We start from the raw sequence: 21,997 nt of genomic DNA on the forward strand, positions 1-21,997 counted from the left end.
CCCACGACCTGATATGAAGCAATATGAATTCAGTGCAGGAAAAGGGAATTAGTTTATGTTTGTTACATTTACAGTTCTATGTTCTAGATGTGAGAGGATGGGGCAGATTGGATGGGGTAGGTGAGGAAAACTTCATCAAAAGGTAAAGCAGTGTTGGACAATGAACAATATTGAAAGATATAATATTTAAATGCCAAAAACCTGTATTGCTTTGTGGCACAAAAACACAACATGAAGAGTGACCCAGCCATGAATAACAGGAGTGATGGACACTGAGGGGAGACGATGGAAATATTATGCGCAGCATTTCAGGGGTAAATAGCTAAAATCGTTTACTCGTAAAAGGGGTTTAAAAAAAACAAACAAGGTGCTGCTGCTTTAAGGTGAGTGTAAGAAGTTTCAAGGGGATCTGAAGGGTAGTTTTGTTTTGGTTGATATATGGAACATGCAGTCAGAGGAGATGGTGAAATCAGATACTATTAACCATTTGTTCAGTTTTGGTCACTTTGCTATTGTAACAATCCCATTAAGCTGGAACGAGCTCAGCGAAGATTTATGAGGGTTTTGCCAGGACTCGAGGGCCTGAGCTGTAGGCCGACATTGTATTCCTTGGAGTGCAGGTGGGCTGAGGGTGATCTAACAAGTTAGAGGTGAGGGGAGTGGGGGGGGGGAGAAATAGTGTAATGCACAGTCCTTTTCCTTTGGTTGTAGAATCATGAGTTAGTGTGAGTAGGTTTAAGATACGAGGTTAAAGACTTAATTGAAACTTGAGGGGCAACTTTTTCATGCAGAGGATGGTGGGTATATGGGAATGTGCTACTGGAGGTAGTAGCTGAGGCAGGAACAATAACATTTAAAAGACGTTTTGACTGGTACATCGATAGGAAAGTTTAGATGGACAGGAATCAAATGGGGACTAGCTGGGATGGGACATCTTGGTTGGTATGGACAAGTTGGTCCGATGGTCCTGTTCCTCTGCTTTATGACTCTGAGGCATATAGACAGACTTAAATAGGCAAGGCATAAACAAATAGACCTAACATGGACACATGGGGTTAATATAGCTGAGAAAAAGGATCAGTATGGCTGTGGTGGGCCAAAGGGCCCCTATCTGTGCTGTGAACACAACGCTCCAAGTTTGGTCCCACCAACATCTTGAACAATGGAACAAAATGTCCCAACTTCTATCAATTCCCCGACCGATGAAAGCAAGCCTTCTTCGCCACCGTATCTACCTGTGATGGCTCCTTGATTCAGTTGAGAGATGCAGTGCGAAAACAGGCTCTTCGGCCTACCGTTTCCGCGCCGACCAGCGATCCCCGTACACTAACATTATCCTACACACTAGGGACAATTTTACAAGTTTTACCAAAGCCAATTAACCTACAAACCTGTACGTGTTTGGAGTGTGGGAGGAAACCGGAGCACCCGGAGAAAACCCACGCGGTCACAGGGAGAAAGTACAAACTAAGTACAGACTACACCCATAGTCAGGATTGAAACCCGGGTCTCCGTCACTGTAAGGCAGCAACTCTACCGCTGCACCAGGGCTAAATTGAACCTTCAGCACTACTGGCTTGAGCTGCCATCAGAGATACAAAGGAGGTCATGGTGAGTAAGACTGGATGTCAGGTCCAGAATACAGGGCACTTTTACTGTAAGTATCACAGCTGCTAAACACCTTTCCTGTACCACTCCTAGGCCCAGGTTCGGCAGGTAAACCATTCCGTGGCTGGAGGCCAGTGTTGCCTATCAAGATCAAAAGCAGAGTAACCAGTTTCCACCGTAGTCTGCATTGAACAAAACACAAAATGCTGGAGCGAGGGACTCGGTGGGTCCGGCAGCAGCTGAGAATGGAACGGACAGATGACATTTCAGGTTGGGGGCATTCTTCAGACTGATGGTATAGGAAGGAGAAGGCTCATCTCCTTCTGCCAGCTGCCTGCCCTCTACCCCGTCAGTCCTGATCTAAACGTGCCCAGTCATTTCCCTCCACAGATGCTGCCTGACCTGCTGAGTTCCTCCAGCAGTTTATCTTTTGCTCAGGATTCCAGCATCCGCAGTTTCTTGTGTCGGGATTCTGCATTCACATTTATTATAAACCTGCCCACATCGTCATGGGTTGAGTTCCAAATGTTTGTGAAATGTTTTGAGACGAGTTGGTGCTTAATACATGCGGATTTAGAGTCGCAGAGAAAGATACAGCACATAAACAGGCCCTTCAGCCCATCAAGTCTGCACTGAATATCAACCACCCATTTATACTAATCCAATGTGGATCTCATTTTTATTCTCCCTGCAGTCCCAACAATTCCCCCTGGATTCTACCCCTCATTTACTCATTTGGGGACAATTTCCAGCAGCTAATTTACCTTCTGATCCGCATGGTCTTTGGGATCTGGGAGGGAACGGGACAACAGGTTCACCAGGTTAATTCCTGGGATGGCGGGACTGTTATATGGAGTGGCTGGGCTTGTATGCCTTGGAATTTAGAAGGATGAGAGGATATCTTATTGAAACATATAAGATTATTATAAAATTGCATATAAAATTAACATATAAGACACGCTAGACACAGGAAAAGTGTTCCTGATGTTGGGGACAGTCCAGAGCCAGGGGCCACAGTTTAAGAATAAGCGGTAGGCCATTTAGAACGGAGATGAGGAAAAACTTTTGCACACAGAGGGTTGTGAATCTGTGGAATTCTCTGCCTCAGAAGGCAGTGGGGGGCAATTCGCTACTCAAGAGAGTTGGATAGAACTTAAAGATAGCGGAGTCGGGGGATATGGGGGGAAAAGGCAGGAATGGGATACTGAGTGTGGATGATCAGCCATGATCACAATGAATGGCGGTGCTGGCTCGAAGGGCCAATGGCCTAATCCTGCACCTACTGTCTAACCCGGAGGTAACCCACACTATCGTTGGGCGATCGTGCACACTCCACACAGAGGTCAGGAATGAGCCTGGGTCCCTGACTCTGGGAGGCAGTGGTTTTATGTCCTTGTGTACCCGCTGTGTGGAAGGGGGGAAGGGGGAGGCAACAACTAAGGAGATCCTGGCGTGGGATACTTTGTAACATTGACGGCACCCTTTGCTAAACAAAGAATATCACTGACTTGTCACGTGTAAGTATTCATTCATTCATATCGATTGCAGTCTCAAAGGGCCGAATGGCCTACTCCTGCACCTATTTTCTATGTTTCTATGATTTGGAATGAATGTAGGTTATAGACCAATAAATGTGCTGCTTGGCAGAGGAGGGTAACTAATTGTTTGTTTCACCTTTGATTGAGATGTAGAGTTACACAGCAGAGCAACAGGCTCTTCAGCCCAACCCACCCTTGCCATCCAATGGTAAATCAAATTTCACTGTACCTTAATTGTACACCTGCTAATAAAATAGCCTTGAAGTCTACCCATCCTTGGCAACCAGAACGTCCTGTTTGCCTTCATTTTGCCCATATCCCCCTCAACTTGTCCTATCCATGGACATGTCCACATGCCTTTTAAACATTATAATTGTGCCCACCTCTACCATGAACATGATCAGATTAAGGCAGTGAATGGGATAAAAAACAAAACAAACAGTGTATCCCCTTTTACACAGCCCTTTCACTTAGGGGCAGCATGGTGGCGCAGCAGTAGAGTTGCTGCCTTACAGTACCAGAGACCCGGTTCGATCTTGCCCGCGGATGCTGTCTCTACGGAGTATGTACGTTCTCCCTGTGACCTCGTGGGTTTTCTCCGGGTGCTCCGGTTTCCTCCCACTGTCCCAAAAGACATACAGGTTTGTAGGTTAATTGGCTTTGGTAAATTGTAAAGATGTCCCTAGTGTGCGTGGTAGTCTAGTGTACGGGGTGATCGCTGGTCGGCGCGGACTCGGTGGGCCGAAGGGCATGTTTCCGCGCTGTATCTCCAAAGTCTAAAGCCATGGAGCTGTTAACCAGGAAAGGTTTGAGGGTCTAAATGTGAAGAACAAACCCTAGTCATTCCCATCTCTTGCTGAAACATATCAATATATAGGGACAGCCCCAAAGAAGAGGAGGAGTGTTATTGGGGAAACAAATGAAGCTAATAATCTGACATTGCAGAAACAAAGACGCAAATCTCTCGCTCTCAGTTTATGAATGCTTCAGTCATTCTGTGGGCTGTGTTGTTTAAACGGCAGCTGTCAGGAAGCTGGGCTGAAGCCAGCATTGGGAGAGTGAACGAGCAGGACACATTCTTCAGAGTTCACATGTAAATTACTGACCCACTGTGACAGCGAGTCACTGTCTGTGCAACCACAGTGGACACAAGGCATGGCTCCCACTCCACACTACTGGCGAGCCTCCTGACTTCGGAAGAAGTACGCTTGGTTTAATTTCTCTGTGTGGAAAGGAACTGCAGATGCTGCGTACCCCGAATATATCTCTGGAGAAAACGGATGAGTGACGTTCCTGGTTGGGACCCTTCTTCAGACTGTCACTGTCTTTGTGTGGGTGTGTGTGTGTTTAGTGTAATATAATATTAACTTCATACAATATGCACTGAAGGGTGTGTTTGCTCATTATTCTGTGCAGTGTTATACGATAACTTACTTTGAATAAGATGAAAGATACACACAAAATACTGGAGTAACAGTGGGTTGGACAACATCCCTGGAGAAAAGGAATAGGTGACATTTCGGGTCGAGACACTTCTTCAGATCGAGTGTCAGAGGAAAGGAAAACAAGAGATATAGACGATGATACAGAGAGAGATATAGAGTAAATGACATAAGAAGCTTTGGGTTGGGGACTTCTTCAGACTGAATGAGTGGTGGGGTGATAGAAAACTGGAAACACCTCGAGTTTCAATTCCATTTGGAATATTTTGGAGGACCAAGCAACCAAGAAACAGGTCATAAGGGATATAGGGGTAGAATTAGGCCATTTGGCCCATCAAGTCTACTCCCTTCTAACCCCATTCTCCTGCCTTCTCCCCATGACCACTGACACCTGTACTAATCAAATATCTATCTATCTCTGCCTTGAAACAGGTGGAGTGGTGCAAAACTTGGCAAGTAGTAGATGGAGCGGGGATCTTGTAGTAGGGATTGTTGCGAGATGAGAGCATAAAGTGGAGGGGATATGCACTGAAGGTCTGAGGGTGCTAGTGGGAGAATCAGATACCCCACAACAAAATTACTGAACCAAAAGTGGGATAAAAGTTGGACCAAGGAAGGTATAGGACAGTTTGCGAGGGGGAAGACACTTCTTAAAGATCGAGTAGACAGTTCAGGGGTTAAAGGAAAGGAAAACAAGGAATATAGGACGATGATACAGTTGAGAGATATAGAGTAAATGACATAAGAAGCTTTGGGTTGGGGACTTCCTCAGACTGAATGAGTGATGGGGTGATAGAAAACTGGAAACACCTCCAGTTTCAATTCCATTTGGAATATTTTGGAGGACCAAGAAACCAAGAAACAGTTCATAAGGGATATAGGGGTAGAATTAGGCCATTCTCTGCCATTCAATCACGGCTGATCTATCCCACCCTCCTAACCCCCATTCTCCTGCCTTCTCCCCTTGACCACTGACACCTGTACTAATCAAATATCTATCTATCTCTGCCTTGAAACAGGTGGAGTGGTGCAAAACTTGGCAAGTAGTAGATGGAGCGGGGATCTTGTAGTAGGGATTGTTGCGAGATGAGCATAAAATGGAGGGGAAACGAACAGGGTGACGGGTAGTGGGAGAATCAGGTGTGGATAGTTGGGAGGGAAGAGAATGGGGGAGTTTACTTCAAATTGGAGTTGGGTTGCAAGATAGCCGTGGAATAAGAGGTGCTGCTCGTAAAACATTCACCCCCCTGCACCTCACCTGTATTCATCCACCCATCACTTGTCTGACGAAGGGTCTCGACTCGAAACGTCGCCTATTTTTCTCCAGTGAAGCTGCCTGACCAGCTGAGTTACTCCAGCATTTTGTGTCTATCTTCGGTTTAAACCAGCATCTGCAGTTCCTTCCTCCGCCTATCACTTGCAGGCTTTGTTCCAGCCCCACCCCTCTTTTCCAGCTTTCTCCCCCTTCTCCACTTGATCAGTGAAGATGGGTGCCGAGCAGAAAAGTCGTCAGTCCATTCCCTCCGCAGCTGCTGCCTGGTCCGCTGAGTTCCTCCAGCACTATGTTCTCTGCTAATGGTTATGGCACTGGTGCACTGGGAACTCGGTGACTAATGGGCCTGTTCCACCTACGCAATTTCTTTCGAATTTTCATGTTTAAAAAGTCCGGCCGTGACCAGAACAAGGTACGACTCTTTGGGCGACTACTCACCTCGCGAAATGTCTCCAGGGTGTCGCCTGTATGATTGTGAGCAGCCTCCTCAGTCTCCTCAGACCAAATGGTCGTAGCATCTTTCTGGTCACCGCTGGATTTTCAACATGTTGAACATTTTCGGCGACCTGCAATGACCTATGACGGGTGCTGACAGTCGCTGTAAAAGTAGCGTAAGTGGGACAGGCCCATGAGGCTTTCAGTCCGAATGTGGGCAGTTGTGCAAAAAAAAAATAGAGTAGAAGGGAAATTAGTGGGGGCGGGGAATTGGGAAATCACTGCCAGCCAGTATGGATTTGATGGGCCAAATGGTCTCTTTCTGTGGCTAGAACAACGTGGAAACATGGCAGATGGAATCATGCAGCAAACGTGACTGATGCCCATCGGGGTAATGAATCGTTGCCCACTCTTTGCCCACTACAGCATGTGCCATCACCAAGACATCAGTAACACTTTGTGCGCAATGCCCAGCACCCCATTCACCTCATGAACCAATGATCAGCCAGGAGAAGAAGGGGTGGTGGTGTCGACAGTAAGCAAAGATTCGAAGGTCGGACAGCTGGCTGGGCTGTCGACCGACGGGGCCATGGGCGAGGCGCTGCTGCTGCACTCCATGGGCTGCACTACGTCGGGACGGGTGAGGCGGGGCCGGACGCGGCGCTCCGACCCGACAGTCCCCTCGACCCGTGTAGTAGCAGTCAAATACGGGACAAGGGTGGTCCTGTATGGGACAAATCAATTTAGCCCAATATAGAGGATGTCCCGGCTAATACGGGACAGTGCGGTCTATTGCATGCTAATATACCAACACACAATCAATTCTCTGTAACATAAAAGAAGTGAAGTAAGAAACAATTCCCCTATTGAAGCAGGGAAGTTTAAAGGGAACTTGGGAAACATGGTACGCTGATTTTAACTTTCCAGATAGTGAAAGGCCTGAATAGTGAGGTTGTGGAGAGGATGTATCCACTCGTGGGAGAGTCGAGGACCAGAGGCCATAGCCTCAGAATAAAAGGACGTACTTTTAGAAAGGAGATGAGGAGGAATTTCTTTAGTCAGAGTGGGGAATCTGGAATTCATTGCCACAGAAACATAGAAATTAGGTGCAGGAGTAGGCCATTCGGCCCTTCGAGCCTGCATCGCCATTAAATATGATCATGGCTGATCATCCAACTCGGTATCCTGTACCTGCCTTCTCTCCATACCCCCTGATCACTTTAGCCAGATGGGCCACATCTAACTCCCTCTTAAATATAGCGAATGAACTGGCCTCAACTACCTTCTGTGGCAGAGAATTCCAGAGATTCACTACTCTCTGTGTGAAAAATGTTTTTCTCATCTCGGTCCTAAAAGATTTCCCCCTTATCCTTAATCTGTGACCCCGTGTTCTGGACTTCCCCAACATCGGGAACAATCTTCCTGCATCTAGCCTATCCAACCCCTTAAGAATTGTGTAACTTTCTATAAGATTCCCCCCTCAATCTTCTAAATTCTAGCGAGTACAAGCCGAGTCTATCCAGTCTTTCTTCATATGAAAGTCCTGACATCCCAGGAATCAGTCTGGTGAACCTTCTCTGTACTCTCTCTATGGCAAGAATGTCTTTTCTCAGATTAGGAGACCAAAACTGTACGCAATACTCCAGGCGTGGTCTCACCAAGACCCTGTACAACTGCAGTAGAACCTCCCTGCTCCAATACTCAAATCCTTTTGCACAGAAGGCGGTGGAGGCCAAGTCAATGGATATTTTTAAGGCCAAGATAGATTCTTGATTCATGTAACCTTAATCCCACCTCAGTGACACAACACCACGGACCACCTCTTGCACTGCCATGAACTTGTTTTCCAATTGTGTTTTGCACTAGTGTGGAGACCTGCCCTTCGGCTCGCCGGGTCTGCACAGAGGAGCGATTACCCATAAGCTCCATCCTACACACGAGGGACAATTTACAGAAGTCAATTAACTCACAAACCTGTACGTCTTTGGAGTGTGGAGAGAAACCTGAGCACCCGGAGGGGACCCACGCGTTCACCGGAAGAATGTACAAACTCCGTACAAGCAGCACGGGTGTCGGGGGTTATAGGGAGAAGGCAGGAGAATGGGATTGAGAGGGAAAGATAGATCAGCCATGATTGAACGGCGGAGTAGGCTTGATGGGCCGAACGGCCTAATTCTGCTGCTAGAACTTAGGGAACGGATGGCAGGGTTTGGTATCCTCTCTGGTCTACAGAGAGTGAAAGATGAACAGAGAGACTGGGTGGTCGAACTAAGTTAACAATAAACATGGAGGGAGGAAATGAATGAAAAAAAATAGGAAACTAGCAGAACTGCGAGTGGGGTTCAAAGATAATGTAATGGGGCTTCAAACAATGGGCAGGTTGGATGGAATCGGTGCTTTTCTATAGACAGTAAAGAGGTAAAAACTAAAAATTCAAAACATTTGAAAATCTCGTGTGCATTATTCTGATGATTGTTTAACTTTTAATAGCTTTGATTAATAATTGTACACGGGGGGGGGGTGGGTATTGAAAAATAATTGTTGATAAATGTAGCTTTTTAAAAAAAAATTGATATGTATGCCAGCACCTCATTATCTGCAAAAGAAAGTACCCTGAGGAACAGTCTCCCAAGCTTAAAATTCTTTGTGTACAGTTACGTCTTAGTTTGGGCCTCGAATGTCAGGATACAAAGTGTTAACAGGAACAGAGTTGGAGGTGAAAGGGCGTGCATTGTGATCCATTCATTGGTTTGTGTGGAAACGGGAATTTCAGCTTAACCATTTAAATGCCAGGCACTTATTTATCTCTCGTGCTCCATGAATCTTTTTACCGAGCAGCCTTTTAATTTGAATATTTTGACAGGAAAAAACAAAGCAAAGTTATCATCGTCATAGAAACAGGCCCTTCGGCCTGCCTTCTCCATGCCAACCGAGACGCCTAGCTGCACTAATTTGCCTATGTTAGGCCCATATCTCTCTCTTTACTTTCCTATCAACCTACCTGTCTTTTAAAGGTAGTTCTTGTATCCATTTCTACATCTTCCTCTGGCAGCTCGTTCCATTTACCCTCCATCCTCTGTATGAAAAATTTGCCCTCGAGTTCCCTTTAAAACTTCCCCTGTCACTTTAAACCAATGCCCTCTAGTGTGGTGTGGGGGGGGGAACTGAGACTGTTACTATGACTATCTACCCTATCTATGCCTCTCATAATCTTAGACTTTGGAGATGCAGCATGGAAACGGGCCTTGTTTGCACGTTCTCCCCGTGACCTGCGTGGGTTTTCTCCGGGCGCTTCGGTTTCCTCCCACACTCCAAAGACTGTAGGCTAATTGGCTCGGTAAAATTATACCTATGTGTATAGGATGGTGTTAGTGTGCGGGGATCACTGGTCGGCACAGTCTCGGTGGGCCGAAGGGCCTGTTTCCATGCTGTATCTCTAAACTAAACCACATCCGGTAGACTTTAACCATTATACAGCAGTGGCCAAACTCCCTGTAGTGTTTGTAATGCGATTCTGCGAGGAATATGAAAAGGTATTGTAGAAATGCCTTTGTGTGTGTGTGTGTAATGCACAGGAGGACATTTGGCCCATCATGTCCTGGCTAGCTTCTAGTTGAACAATCCTTGCAATTCCATTATCCATCCCTGATTTCTATTTAGGCTTCAGACATTCTCCCTCCTATGCATGCCCCATCGATTTCCATTGGATCCGTTTGCCACATCTGTAACTGAGGGGCAATTTACAGCAGAACAAAGAACAGTACAACACAGGAAGAGGCCATTCAGCCCATCATATCTGAGCTGACCATGATGCCAATCTCGGCAATGCCACCAGCATAATCAAGGACCCTGGCCACTCCCTCTTCTCTCCTCTCCCATCGAGCAATAGGTATAGAAGTGTGAAAATGCACATCTTCAGATTCAGGGACAGTTTCTTCCCAGCTGTTGTCGGGCAATTGAACTATCCAGCCACAACTAGACAGCAGTCCTGAACTACTATCTACCTCATTGGCGACCCTTGAATATCTTTAATCAGACTTTATCTTGCACTAAACATTCACGTTATTCCCTTATCGTATATCTGCAACTAAAGCTTTTCACCGTCCGTCGGTCCACGTGACATTCCACTCAACTCAACTCAAACTAAACTATTCGTAAGTGCCTGCCCATTGCCCAGCATCCCAGTCCTGTGTGGAAGGAACTACAGATGCTGATCTAAATTAAAGATAGACACAGCATGCTGGAGTAACTCAACGGGACAGGCAGCATCTCTGGAGAGAAGGAATGGGTGATGTTTCGGATCGAGACCCTTCAAACTTCACCATCTCATTCCTGTGCATGTGCTTGTCTAAATGCCTCTTGTGCGTTGCTGTCTCGTCTGTTTGCAGTGTACAACCTCCAGAAGCAGTTTGTTTGCAGGCATCCCCCCCCCCCCCACACTCTGTGTACGAGAACTTGCCCTCGACATCTTTAACAGACAATAGGTGCAGGAGTAGGCCCTTCGAGCCAGCACCGCCATTCAATGTGACCGTTGCTGATCATCATCAATCAGTACCCCGTTCCTGCCTTCTCCCCTTATCCCCTGACTCCGCTATCTTTAAGAGCCCTATCTAGCTCTCTTTTGAAATTATCCAAAGAATCGGCCTCCGCCGCCCTCTGATGCAGCGAATTCCACAGACTCAGAACTCTCTGTGTTAAACCTTTATACTCTTACCTTAAACCTTTTCCCTCTAATTTTCACCCGGGGGAAAAAAGACTGGCCTATCTATATGCCATTTATCGTTTTAGATACTTCTATCAGGTCTCCCCTCGGCCTCTGACGCTCAAGATTTTTAAGGCAGCGATGGATAAATTCTTGATTAAGTGTCAGTGGTTATGGGGAGAAGGCAGGAGAATAGGGTTAAGAGGGGAAGATATGATTGAATGGCGGAGTAGGCTAGATGGGCTGAATTCACTTATCACTTATGACCTTGTGATAGCACCTGGAGTCAGGATCGATTCTGGGTCGCTGGAGCAGAGCCAGCAGCACTACCTGCCGCACCACCGTGACCATTTTAATAAGACCCAGCCGCTAGCAATTAATGCAAAATTAAGTAAAGGATGGACATTATATTTCAATGGTGTTCAGTTTGAGAACAAGCCCAATATACAGCTGTAAATCAGAAAGGTTACGACAACCTCCTTCCCATCCGTAAGTGCGAGGCTTTGCTCTAGAACAGAGCCTCTGTGCAGGGTCTCCAGTGATTCATAGAATCTGAACCAGACAACAAAGAAACAGGCCCTTCGGTACAACATGTCCATGCTGACCAAGATGTCCTCTTTGCCTGTGTTTGACCCATTTCCCTCTAAACCTTTTCTATCCATGCCCCTGTCTAGGTGTCTTTTAAATGCTGTTCTCGTACCCCGACCTCGTCAGGCAACTTGTTCCAAAAACTCAACATCCTCTGAGTGGGGTGGGAGATTGCAACCTTCATGTGGTCCGCCCTGTTTCGACAAATGCAATCAACCCGGCGTGCACAATCAAATGAGATCAAATAGAACAAGTTGTCCTACAACTTTAGGCTGTGCACGCCATACGCAAGAAGAAGAACATCCACCGAGTGAACCATTTATCCACTACCCTCTGAGTGAAAGGTGTTAAGATGACAGGGAGTGGTGTTGGAAGTCCATCGCAGTCAAAATGTGTGTGGGGGGGATGGGAATTGCAGATGCTGGTTTAAACCGAAGATGGACACAAATGCTGGAGTAACTCAGCGGGTCAGACAGCATCTCTGGAGAAAAGGAATAGGTGACATTTCGGGTCGAGACCCTTCTTCAGACTGAGTCGGGGGAAAGGGATACTGTCTGTCCCATCCCACAACAGATGCCGCCTGACCTGTTGAGTACCTCCAGTAATTTGTATTTCTTGTAGAAGATTGCAGCCTCTGCAGTCTCTTTTGTTACCGTAACCACAAGATGACTTTGCATGTGGTCAGGACGTCCTGACTCATTGAGATGGTGTTCCAAACAAAAGGACAAATTTCAATTCCATTTGAGCTGAGTAATTAACCCCACTTTAAAGATCAACAAGTAAATGGGTTTCTGAAAACCTCATGGTAATGAGTTATTTACTTGTGCAGTAACTTTGTCGCTCGATGCCCTGTGATTCGGATAAATGCACATCGATGCCAAAAATTGTACTTTGCTTTTTCTCTTTTCCCACATGCCGACCCTCTGGCACTCCACACCCCATAATACTTGTGTTTAGATTATTGACTTTTTAGACTTTTGGAGATACAGTGGACAAACAGGCGCTTCGGCCCATTGAGTCCGTGCTGACCAGCGATCATCCCGTACACTAACACCATCTTACACACTAGGGGCCATTTGCAATTTACAGAAGCCAATTAACGACAAACCTACAGGCCTTTAGAGTGTAGGAAGAAACCGGAGCACCCGGCGAAAATCAATGCAGTCACAGGGAGAACGTACAAACTCCGCCATGCAGACAGCACCCATAGTCAGGCTCAAACCTGGGTCTCAGGCGCTGTAAGGCAGCAACTCTACTACTGTGCCACCCTTTCCCTGCCCTTGTTACATTCGTTATCATCCATACCTACATCTGCCAACAGTCTACATGGTATTAAATAATTGCCTGCAATTGCTAGAAGCCAAAGCATTGGAAATCATGCATTGACCTACATAAATGGTTTCAGGTATGGCTCAGCTTGGGAAGGAGAGGGGGACATTAAAAGGGTAGGATGATACCACCTCTAGAGGTCTCTGCGATCTCTGATCTAAACTGATCTCATCGCCTCGTGCTGTGATCGTTCTGCCTTCAGCGTCCTTACCCTCAGTTACCTGGGATGAAGATTCCTAAATCCCACCATTTCCTCACTTCCCATCTGCAGTTTTTTTCCACTTTTTTTCACATTTCCACTCCTGTGAGATTCTGAGGGCATTTAACAGGCCACCATCATTGACCTTGCTGTCAGTTATTTATTCCAAGGGACGTTCCTCGAGATTCCAGTTTTGTTCATTAACCCTCCCATGAAGTGGATCAGAACTAGGGCAGCACAGTGACGCAGTGGTAGAGTTGCTGGCTTGCAACGCCAGAGACCCGGGTTCAATTCTCACTCCGGGCGCTGTCTGTACCTTCTCCCCGTGACCACGTGGGATTTCTCCGGCTGCTCCAGTTACCTCTCCCATTCCAAAGATGTACAGGTTTGTAGGTTAATTGGCATCTGTAAATTGCCCCTAGTGTGTAGGATAGAACTAGTATACGGGTGATCGTTGGTCAGCACAGACTCGGTGGGCCGAAGGGCCTGTTTCCATGCCGTATCACTGAACTGAGCATCGGGCAGTGTAGAAGGGACCAAGGTGTGGGAATATTCCCCCTTCATGGGTGTTTGCGATCTCAGCCCTATGTTGCAGGCTGAGGTCACGGTGAGTAGGGTTGTTCATCTCCCTGCATCAAAACTCTGAAGGCTGAAATAGAAACAGAAACACTCAGCAGGTCAGGCAGCATCTGCGGAAGGAGAAATAGAGTTAATATTTCCGGGATCCCAGATCAGAACTTCCGAAGGGTCTGAAATGTTAGCTGTTTATTCCTTCGCAGATGCGGCCTGACCTGCCGAGTGTTTCCAGCATTTAATGTTTTAGTTCAAACTTCCAAAACTTCCGCACTGTTTTTTATTTGCATTCAAATTCTCGGCTTGGTTTTATTTTTTTTCAATGGGAGGAAGGGAGGGAAGGAGGGAGAAATTGAAGGTGTGGGGAAATTGAAGAACAGGCATGAAAAGATGACTTTAAGTCAATGATCAAAGAAGTCACAAACATTGAATGCGATCAAGCTTTGGCAATGGTAGAACCCACTGGGTGTATCTGAAGAAGGGTCTCGACCCGAAACGTCACCTATTCCTTCGCTAATAGAAGCTGCCTCACCCGCTGAGTTTCTCCAACATTTTTATCTACCTTCGATTTTTCCAGCATCTGCAGTTCCTTCCTAAACGCTTGTATTTACCAAATCTCTTGGGTTTTGGAATCACTTGCGTTCCAGCATTTCTGACCTTCTGACGACTGCACCTCTGATGGTGACTATGGGATGCTCAGCCATAAGATCCTCCTCTCCTCATTTATTCCGAAGTGCCTCCTCTTTGACCATGCTGTCGGTCATTTATTCCACGTGTCTCTCCAGTTTCCATTTTTGATCGTGTAAACCTTTCGTGAAGAGCATCAGAACGTCCAGCTGTGCGGAAGGGGCCTTTGTTGTTGTTCCTTGTAGGCCAGCCTTTGGCTGTGGGCTGCACGGTGGTGACCCGGGTTCGATCCTGACTACGGGTGCTGTCTGTACGGAGTTTGTACGTTCCTCCCGTGGGTTTTTTTTCCGGGATCTTCGGTTTCCTCCCACATTCCAAAGATGTGCGAGTATGTAAGTAAATTGACTTGGTGTATGCGCAAAAAAAAAAATTGTCCCTAGTGTGTGTCGATAGTGTTAATGTGAGGGGGGGATGGGGTGTGCCGAAAGGCCTGTTTCCACGCTGTATATCTAAACTTGGCTTTGCCTCCTTGTTCTTCACAGCAGGAACTCTCGCCGGGTTCATTAAAGAGACGTGCCGGCCACCAGCATGGCTTCTGATGCCAGTCACATGCTCGAAGCAGCTTTGGAACAAATGGATGACATAATCGCCGGTAAGCTCCTGATGGGCAAAAGCGGACCGATGGATGGAAGTAGACTTTGCATGTGTAGAGTGCCTGTACCACACCATTGTGTGTCTTTGGCTAGGAGAGTGTTGCAATAAAGTAAGTGGCAAACCACTTTCTTCGAAACAGCAATCCAACATACGTTATACATAAATAATATAATTCTATGAGACATTGAGATGAAAAAGGTTTACAACAAGCGATGCATTAGTGTGGAGCGGTGGAGTTGCTGCCTTACCGCGCCAGAGACCCGGGTTCGATCTTGACCTACAAAGGCTCATGTTCATAGGTTATGGGATCAGGATTAGGCCATTCGGCCCATCCAGTCACCTCTGCCATTCAATCATGGCTGATCTATTTTCCTCTCCCAACCCCGTTCTCCTGCCTTCTTCCCATAACTCCTGACAACCCTGCTGTCTGTACAGAGTTTGCACGCTCTCCCCGTGACAGCATGGGTTTTCTCCGGGTGCTCCGGTTTCCCCCCACATTCCAAAGACGTGCGGGTTTGTAGGTATGCTGTTATCGTCCCTAGCGTGCGTAGGATAGAGCGCGGGGGCGATCGCTCGTCGGTGTGGACCCAGGGTGGGCCGAAGGGCCTGTTCCCATGCTAGATCTCTAAACTAGTGCAAAACACAATTGGGGATACAAGTCCTTGGCAGAGCAAGAGATGGTCTGTAGAGTTGTGTTGCTGAGGTGGGATTAAAGTTGTGCGAGTCAGAACCTGATGGTTGTAGGAAAGATGGTTGTTCAGGCTACTGTACCTCCTGCCCAATGGTGGCAGTGAGAAGAGGGCATGTCCCGGATGGTTGATGAAAGATGCCACCTGGAGGCAACGCCTCATGCATGTGCTTTTGATGGAGGGGAAGGCTGTGCCCATGATGTACCGGGCTGAGTCCACCACTTGCACCTCCTCCAACCTTATCTCCTGTATCCACTGTTCCAGGTGTGGACTCCTATACGTCGGCGAGACCAAGCGCAGACTGGACGAATGTTTTGCCTTGGCCTACATGATCTCCTGGTTTCAAACATTTTAACTCCCCTTCCCATTCCCACACTGACCTTTCTATCCCGGACTTCCTTCACTGTCAGAGTGAGGTCACGTGCTAATTGGAGGAACAGCACCCCATATTTCACTTGGGCAGCTTATAACACGTTGAACGTATAACACACAGTATGAATGTTGATTTCTCTAATTTTGAGTAACACCTGCGTTCTCTCCCCTCCCCTCGCTCCTCCCTCCCCCTCCATAGTCGTTCTATCAGGTCCACTGGTCACATCTTTGTCTCCCTCTCATTAGTACACTATCCGAAACCAACAATGGACCATTGTGGGCTCCACACTTACTGAGGTCATCTGCTACTGGACCTGATTTGTTCTGCCCTTTTCCTACGTCCAGTTTATCACCCCCCCCCACCTGCCTTGACATCAATGATAAGACGTTGGTGCCCTCAGCCTGACATCCACAAGACCGCCCGTGCCAGCTTTGATGTGGATTGATTTGTGAACAATCTCAGTGAGAATGTCTCAGAATCTGACTGTGACCTGCACTCTGCTCCTGGTACCAATTTGTGCACAACCCTGCTTATGCTCTTTCTTAGAGTCATATACTGATATAGTGTGGAAACAGGCCTTTCGGCCCAACTTGCCCACACTGGTCAACATGTCCCAGCTACACTTGTCCCACCTGCCTGTGTTTGGTCCATATCCCTTCAATCCTGTCCTATCCATGTACCTGTCTAACTGCTTCTTAAACGTTGGCAAAGTCCCAGCCTCAACTACCTCCTCTGGCAGCTTGTTCCTTCTTTCCCCCCCCCCCCCCCCCCCCCCCCCCCTACAAAACATAGTACAGGAACAACGCTACGGGTCAGACAGCATCTGTGGAGGGATCACGTTTGCCGCAAATTGTTGCTTCTCCTTCTACTTTCCCTCTATTTAAATTTAACATTGAAGGGTCCTCTTTGTGGCTCATTGCATCACAGGGTCTGGGTTCAGAGTTTGAGCTTGGTAAATTAGTAAATTATTGTGTGGATTTCTAACCACCTTGTTAATTGGTATTATTACCTTTGATGATCTGGGCCAACTCGGGCAAACAGGACTAGCTCAGGTAGGCAACTTGGTTAGCATGGATGAGTTGGGCTGAAGGGCCTGTTTCCGTGCTTAATAACTCAATGACCCTACTACCTCCTTCCAATTGTTTAAAAGCTTTCCACGTCACATGGCCAATTTTCCTATTATCTTCAAACTACTTTTTGTTTTCTTATTTTGAGCTCTAAACTATTAGTACTTCTTTCAAAATGCAAGGGGTCACTATGATTCAGGCTTCCACTCAAAAAACACTGGACAAAACATTGCTTCCTGGGGTGAGTCTAAATGGATGAAGGGTTCTATGCACAAAGCATCCTCTCTGGATGCATCAACACTTGGTTTTGCAACGGCTCGGCCCAAGACTGCAAGAAACTGCAGAGACTTATGCATGTGGCCCAGGCCATCACACGCATTCACCTCCCCAACATTGACTCCACCGACACTTGGGAAAGCTGCCTTGGGAAAGCTGGCAACATGATCAATGGTCCCCTGGTCATTCCCTCTTCTCCCCTTTTCCCATCGGGTAAATGATACTCAATGGTTGCCCAGCGTTTAGTTTAGTTGAGAAATACAGCGTGGAGACAGGCCCTTCGGTCGACTGGATCTGCGCTGACCAGCGATCACCCATGCACAAGCACTATTCTAAACATTGGGGATAATTTACAGAAGCCAATTAACCTGCGAACCATGTATGTCTTTGGAGTGTATGTGGGGGGTGGAAACTGAGCATCCTGGAAAAAACTCACACGGTCACAGGGAGAATGTACAAACTCCGTACAGGCAGCATCCGTAGAAGGGATCAAAGCCAGGTCTCTGGTGCTGCGAGGCAGCAACTCTACCGCTGTGCCACTGTGCCGCTCTTGTTGGAGTGGACTTGCTGTATGACTCTCTGATCTCGTGTTTTGTTTAGGGATACAGCGCGGAAACAGGCACTTCGGCCCACCCGGTCCGCGCCAACCAGCGATCCCCGCACGTTAACACTATCCCACACCCACTAGAGCCAATTTTTACATTTACCGACCCACAAACCTGTACGCCTTTGCAGTGCGGTTTCTTCCTGCGGTTTGGAAATGCATGAGGACATGGGTTTAAAGTGAGCGGGGATGATTTCATAGTAATCTGAGGGGTAACATTTTCAGACAAAGGGGGTGTATGGATGTATAGAATGAGCTGCCAGAAGAGAGAGTTGAGGCAGGCATTATCGTAATGTTTAAAAATCAATTTGAGGGGTACATGGATAGTCCAGTTTGGAGGGATATGGGCCAAACACGGGCAGGTGGGACTAATGTAGATGGGACATTTTGGTCGGTGTGGGCTAGTTGGGCCGAAGGGCCTGTTTACAGGCTGTATCACTGTACGATTCTATTCCTTCACAATCCCTGCGGCTCGTTGGTGAAGCAGATTCTGAGAAAGCTCTGATTGAAAGTCCCAAGGTGAAAATGCTTCTCCTTTTGCTCCTCAGGCTCGAAAGCAGTGGCAGATTACTCCAATGGGGTGTACGACATCGCATCCCCCATCCCCCCCTGCTACCTGAGGTCCCTGCAGGTCTTGCAGCTGGTGGATGACCTGCGGATGGCGCTGGAGATGATGGGGAGCGAGCGCGAGAAGGAAGAAGTGCGGAGTCAGATCCCCACCACCACGCTGCAGGCCGTGTCTAGCTGGCTGGAGCCCTACCCTGTAAGTGACACCAACGCTGCATAAAACGGGTGGCTGGATAGTGGCGCTGCCTCACGGCGCCAGAGAACCGGGTGCGATCCTGAACTCCGGTGCTGCCTGTGTGGAGTTTGCATGTTCGCCCCGTGACCACGTGTGGGTCAGTAGATTAATTAGACTCTGTAAATTGCCCTTTGTGTGTAGATGTGTGGCAGAATTTGGGTGGGGGACTGGATGGGAATGCGGATAGGATAATGTGAAAATTCGGGGACAGTTTCTTCCCAGCTGTTATCAGGCGACTGAATCATCCTACCATAACCAGAGAGCAGAGCTGAACTACTATCTATCCCATTGGGGACCCTTGGATTATCCTTGATGGGACTTTGCTGGCTTAACCTTGCACTAAACGTTATTCCCTTATCACGTATCTATACACTACAAATGACTCTATTGTAATCATGTATTGTCTTTCCACTAACTGGATAGCAGGCAACAAAAGCTTTTCACTGTACCTCGGTACTCGTGACAATAAACGGAACTGAATAAAATGGGTGGGAGGTTGTTAGCATGGACATGATGGGCCGAATGACCTGTTTCAATGTTACGTGACTCTCTGCCCCACTTTGTGGGGGTATTGCTGTAGGGGTCTGTCCCTGTTTGGGGCATAGATTGTCCCCCCCTTGTTGGGGTAGCGGCTGTCTCAAGTCTACATGTCTGGGTGCAGGTGGGAAGCACTCCTCCCCCAGGTTTTGGCCGTGGTTTCCACTCTCTTGATTGCACAGAATCTCTTGCCCAGTTTAGGGGAATCGAGGACCAGAGGATGCAGGTTCAAGGTGAAGGGGAAAATATTTAGTAGGATTCTGATGGGTGACTTATTAACACAAAGGGTGGTGGGTGTATGGAACGAGCTGCCAGAGGAGGTAGTTGAGGCTGGGACTATCCCCGCGTTTAAGAAACCGTTAGACAGGTACACAGATAGAACAAGTTTGGAGGGATATGGACCAACCGCAGGCAGGTGGGACTACTGTAACTGGGACATGTTGGCCGGTGTGGGTAAGTTGGGCCGAAGGGCCTGTTTCCATGCTGTGTGACTCTATGACTCTATCTATGACTCTTGAAGCTAGGATGTAGCATTTCAGGAGAACTCTGAGTGGGTTGGGGGATGGGGGGGGATTTAAGCATCTTAGACCCCAGGCCCTTACACCCTCTATACCGTGCAGAGAGAGAGAGTCATTGAGTGATTCTCCAGTTTTAGTAACTGTCTGTGTCTCTGTGACAAACTGTACTAAAACAACATTCAGAACTGTGGTATTTTTCTCTTTGCCTTATCTGTTGCACTTGCCTATGGTGTGATTGTACTTGTGTACAGGGCGATCTATTGCGATTTATTTAATCGGATAGCACACAAACAAAAGCATTTCGCTGCTTCTCAGTACACGTGACCATAGTACACCAATACCAGTGACGTGGGTTGGAAAGGAGGTGAGGTGTTTGAAGCGAATTTAGGGAGTTGGATAGTAGGTTTAAAAAAAACACTGGGCCTCCAGGATTGTAATCTCATGGTTAGTGCCTGTGCCACTGGTAAGTGAGGCTGGAAGTAGAACGATGTTGCAGGTCATGCATGGCTGTGGACCTGGTGCTGGAGGGAGGGTTTCAGATATATGAAGCATTGGGTACTCCTCCTAGGAAGGTGTGACCTGGACAAGAGACTGTGTGTGTTTGTGTGTGCGTGTGCGCGCGTGTGTGTCTGTGTGCGTGTGTGTCTGAGTGGCTGTGCGCCTGTGTGTCTGAGTGTCTGTGCGAGTGTGTGTGCGTGTGTCCGTTTGTGTTTGCGTCTGCCTGTCTGTGTCCGTGTCTGACATTCTGAGCGGGAGGGGGGAGGAGCAGCCTGAGGTTGTTGTCTACATTGGAACCTGAACTCAAGATGGCACCGAAGTGCGGTCACTGTTTGTGCACTGGTCCCAATCGTTGCACCTGAACTGGAGGGAGACCCAATCCATATCCTTGCAGGGAGGTTGATGAGTGCCGCTCGGGAAGGGTTTAATCTAGAGAGGCAGATGGTGTGTGGAGAGGGGGGGCGTGGGAGTGGCAACAAGAGTAGCAGGTCGGCAAGCGGAGGGATTGATGCGAAGGTGGGGGTTATGAGGAGAGAGGTCACGATGGTGAACCTTCAGGAAGAACCCAACCAGAGTTGGCAAGGTGGACAATGGCAGGGTTTGCAGAATATCCACACTCCCAGTGCTTTTAACGAAGTTAACCCCACTTACCCAATGCAATGCAAATCCCTCCCATCCCCTTCCCTCCTCCCTGTAGAGCACCCGCTATCCTGCCCACAATCTCCCCTCCCCACCTCGTCCCCACCCCACCTCATCTCCTTCCAGCTTTATATTTAAATCCTCTTCTTTCCTTATCTGACACCCTTTCCCATTTTTGATCTCGACCCTTTATTACTTTACTACTTACTCCACCCCCTCTCACCTGTATCCACCCATCACTTGCCAGGCTTTGCCCAGCACCCCCCACTTCTTTTTCCCAGCTTTCTCCCCTCCACTCCATCAGTCTGAAGACCCTAAAGGTCTTCTGTCCATGTCCTTCCACAGATGCTGCCCGACCCACTGAGTTACTCCAACACTTTTATGTTCTGCTCGTCAACACAAGGCTGCTTCTGATACTCCACTTTATCTTGTCTGACATTTCAGCTGCACTTCTGTTTACTTTCCCACTCGCCTGGGATCCAATTGCAGCTGACAATTCCTAATTTGGGAAAGAGAGCGTCTTCCACCGTGACCTTCTGAGGGGGTTTAGTTGCCTTTTGGCCGGCTCTTGCTGTTGGCTGAGCATTTACTTCTGGTATTGTGTACGTCTTTGAGCTTCACAGAAAGCTGTGTGTTTGAAGATGAAGAATCTAAGACTGGAAACTATTCCCAAGTGTGGGAGCTGCTTCAGGCATGGTGTCATACAGCAGGGAAACAGGCACTTTGGCGTAACTTGTCCATGCCATTCAAATGTCCCATCTGAGCTAGTCCAATTTTACAATGCAGAAACAGGCCCTTCGGCCCACCGAGTCAGTGCTGACCAGCGATCCTTGTACAGTTTTACTATCCTGCTCAATTGGGACAATTTACCATTTATTTTTACCCAAGCTAATTAACGTACAAACCTGCTCGTCTTTGGAATGTGGGAGGAAGCCGGAGCACCCGGAGAAAACCCACGCAGTATTTTCACACAGAGAGTGGTGAATCTCTGGAACTCTCTGCCGCAGAGGGTAGTCGAGGCCAGTT

At 47.6% G+C, this 21,997-nt stretch overlaps 1 protein-coding gene across 5 annotated transcripts in view; it reads left to right on the forward strand.

Moving 5' to 3' along the window:
• Positions 1 to 21,997, forward strand: part of LOC129705639 (liprin-beta-2-like) — a 136,444-nt gene that overhangs the window by 43,158 nt on the left and 71,289 nt on the right. For all 5 annotated transcript variants that reach the window (XM_055649290.1, XM_055649292.1, XM_055649294.1 and 2 more), the window contains exons 2-3: positions 14,857 to 14,966; positions 18,526 to 18,740. In XM_055649290.1, the coding sequence (XP_055505265.1) occupies positions 14,903 to 14,966; positions 18,526 to 18,740 (279 nt within the window). In that variant the 5' untranslated portion in view covers positions 14,857 to 14,902. The remainder of the gene's footprint in view (positions 1 to 14,856; positions 14,967 to 18,525; positions 18,741 to 21,997) is intronic.

The sequence above is a fragment of the Leucoraja erinacea genome, chromosome 18 (genome assembly GCF_028641065.1).
Source record: "Leucoraja erinacea ecotype New England chromosome 18, Leri_hhj_1, whole genome shotgun sequence".
Taxonomy (NCBI): domain Eukaryota; kingdom Metazoa; phylum Chordata; class Chondrichthyes; order Rajiformes; family Rajidae; genus Leucoraja; species Leucoraja erinaceus.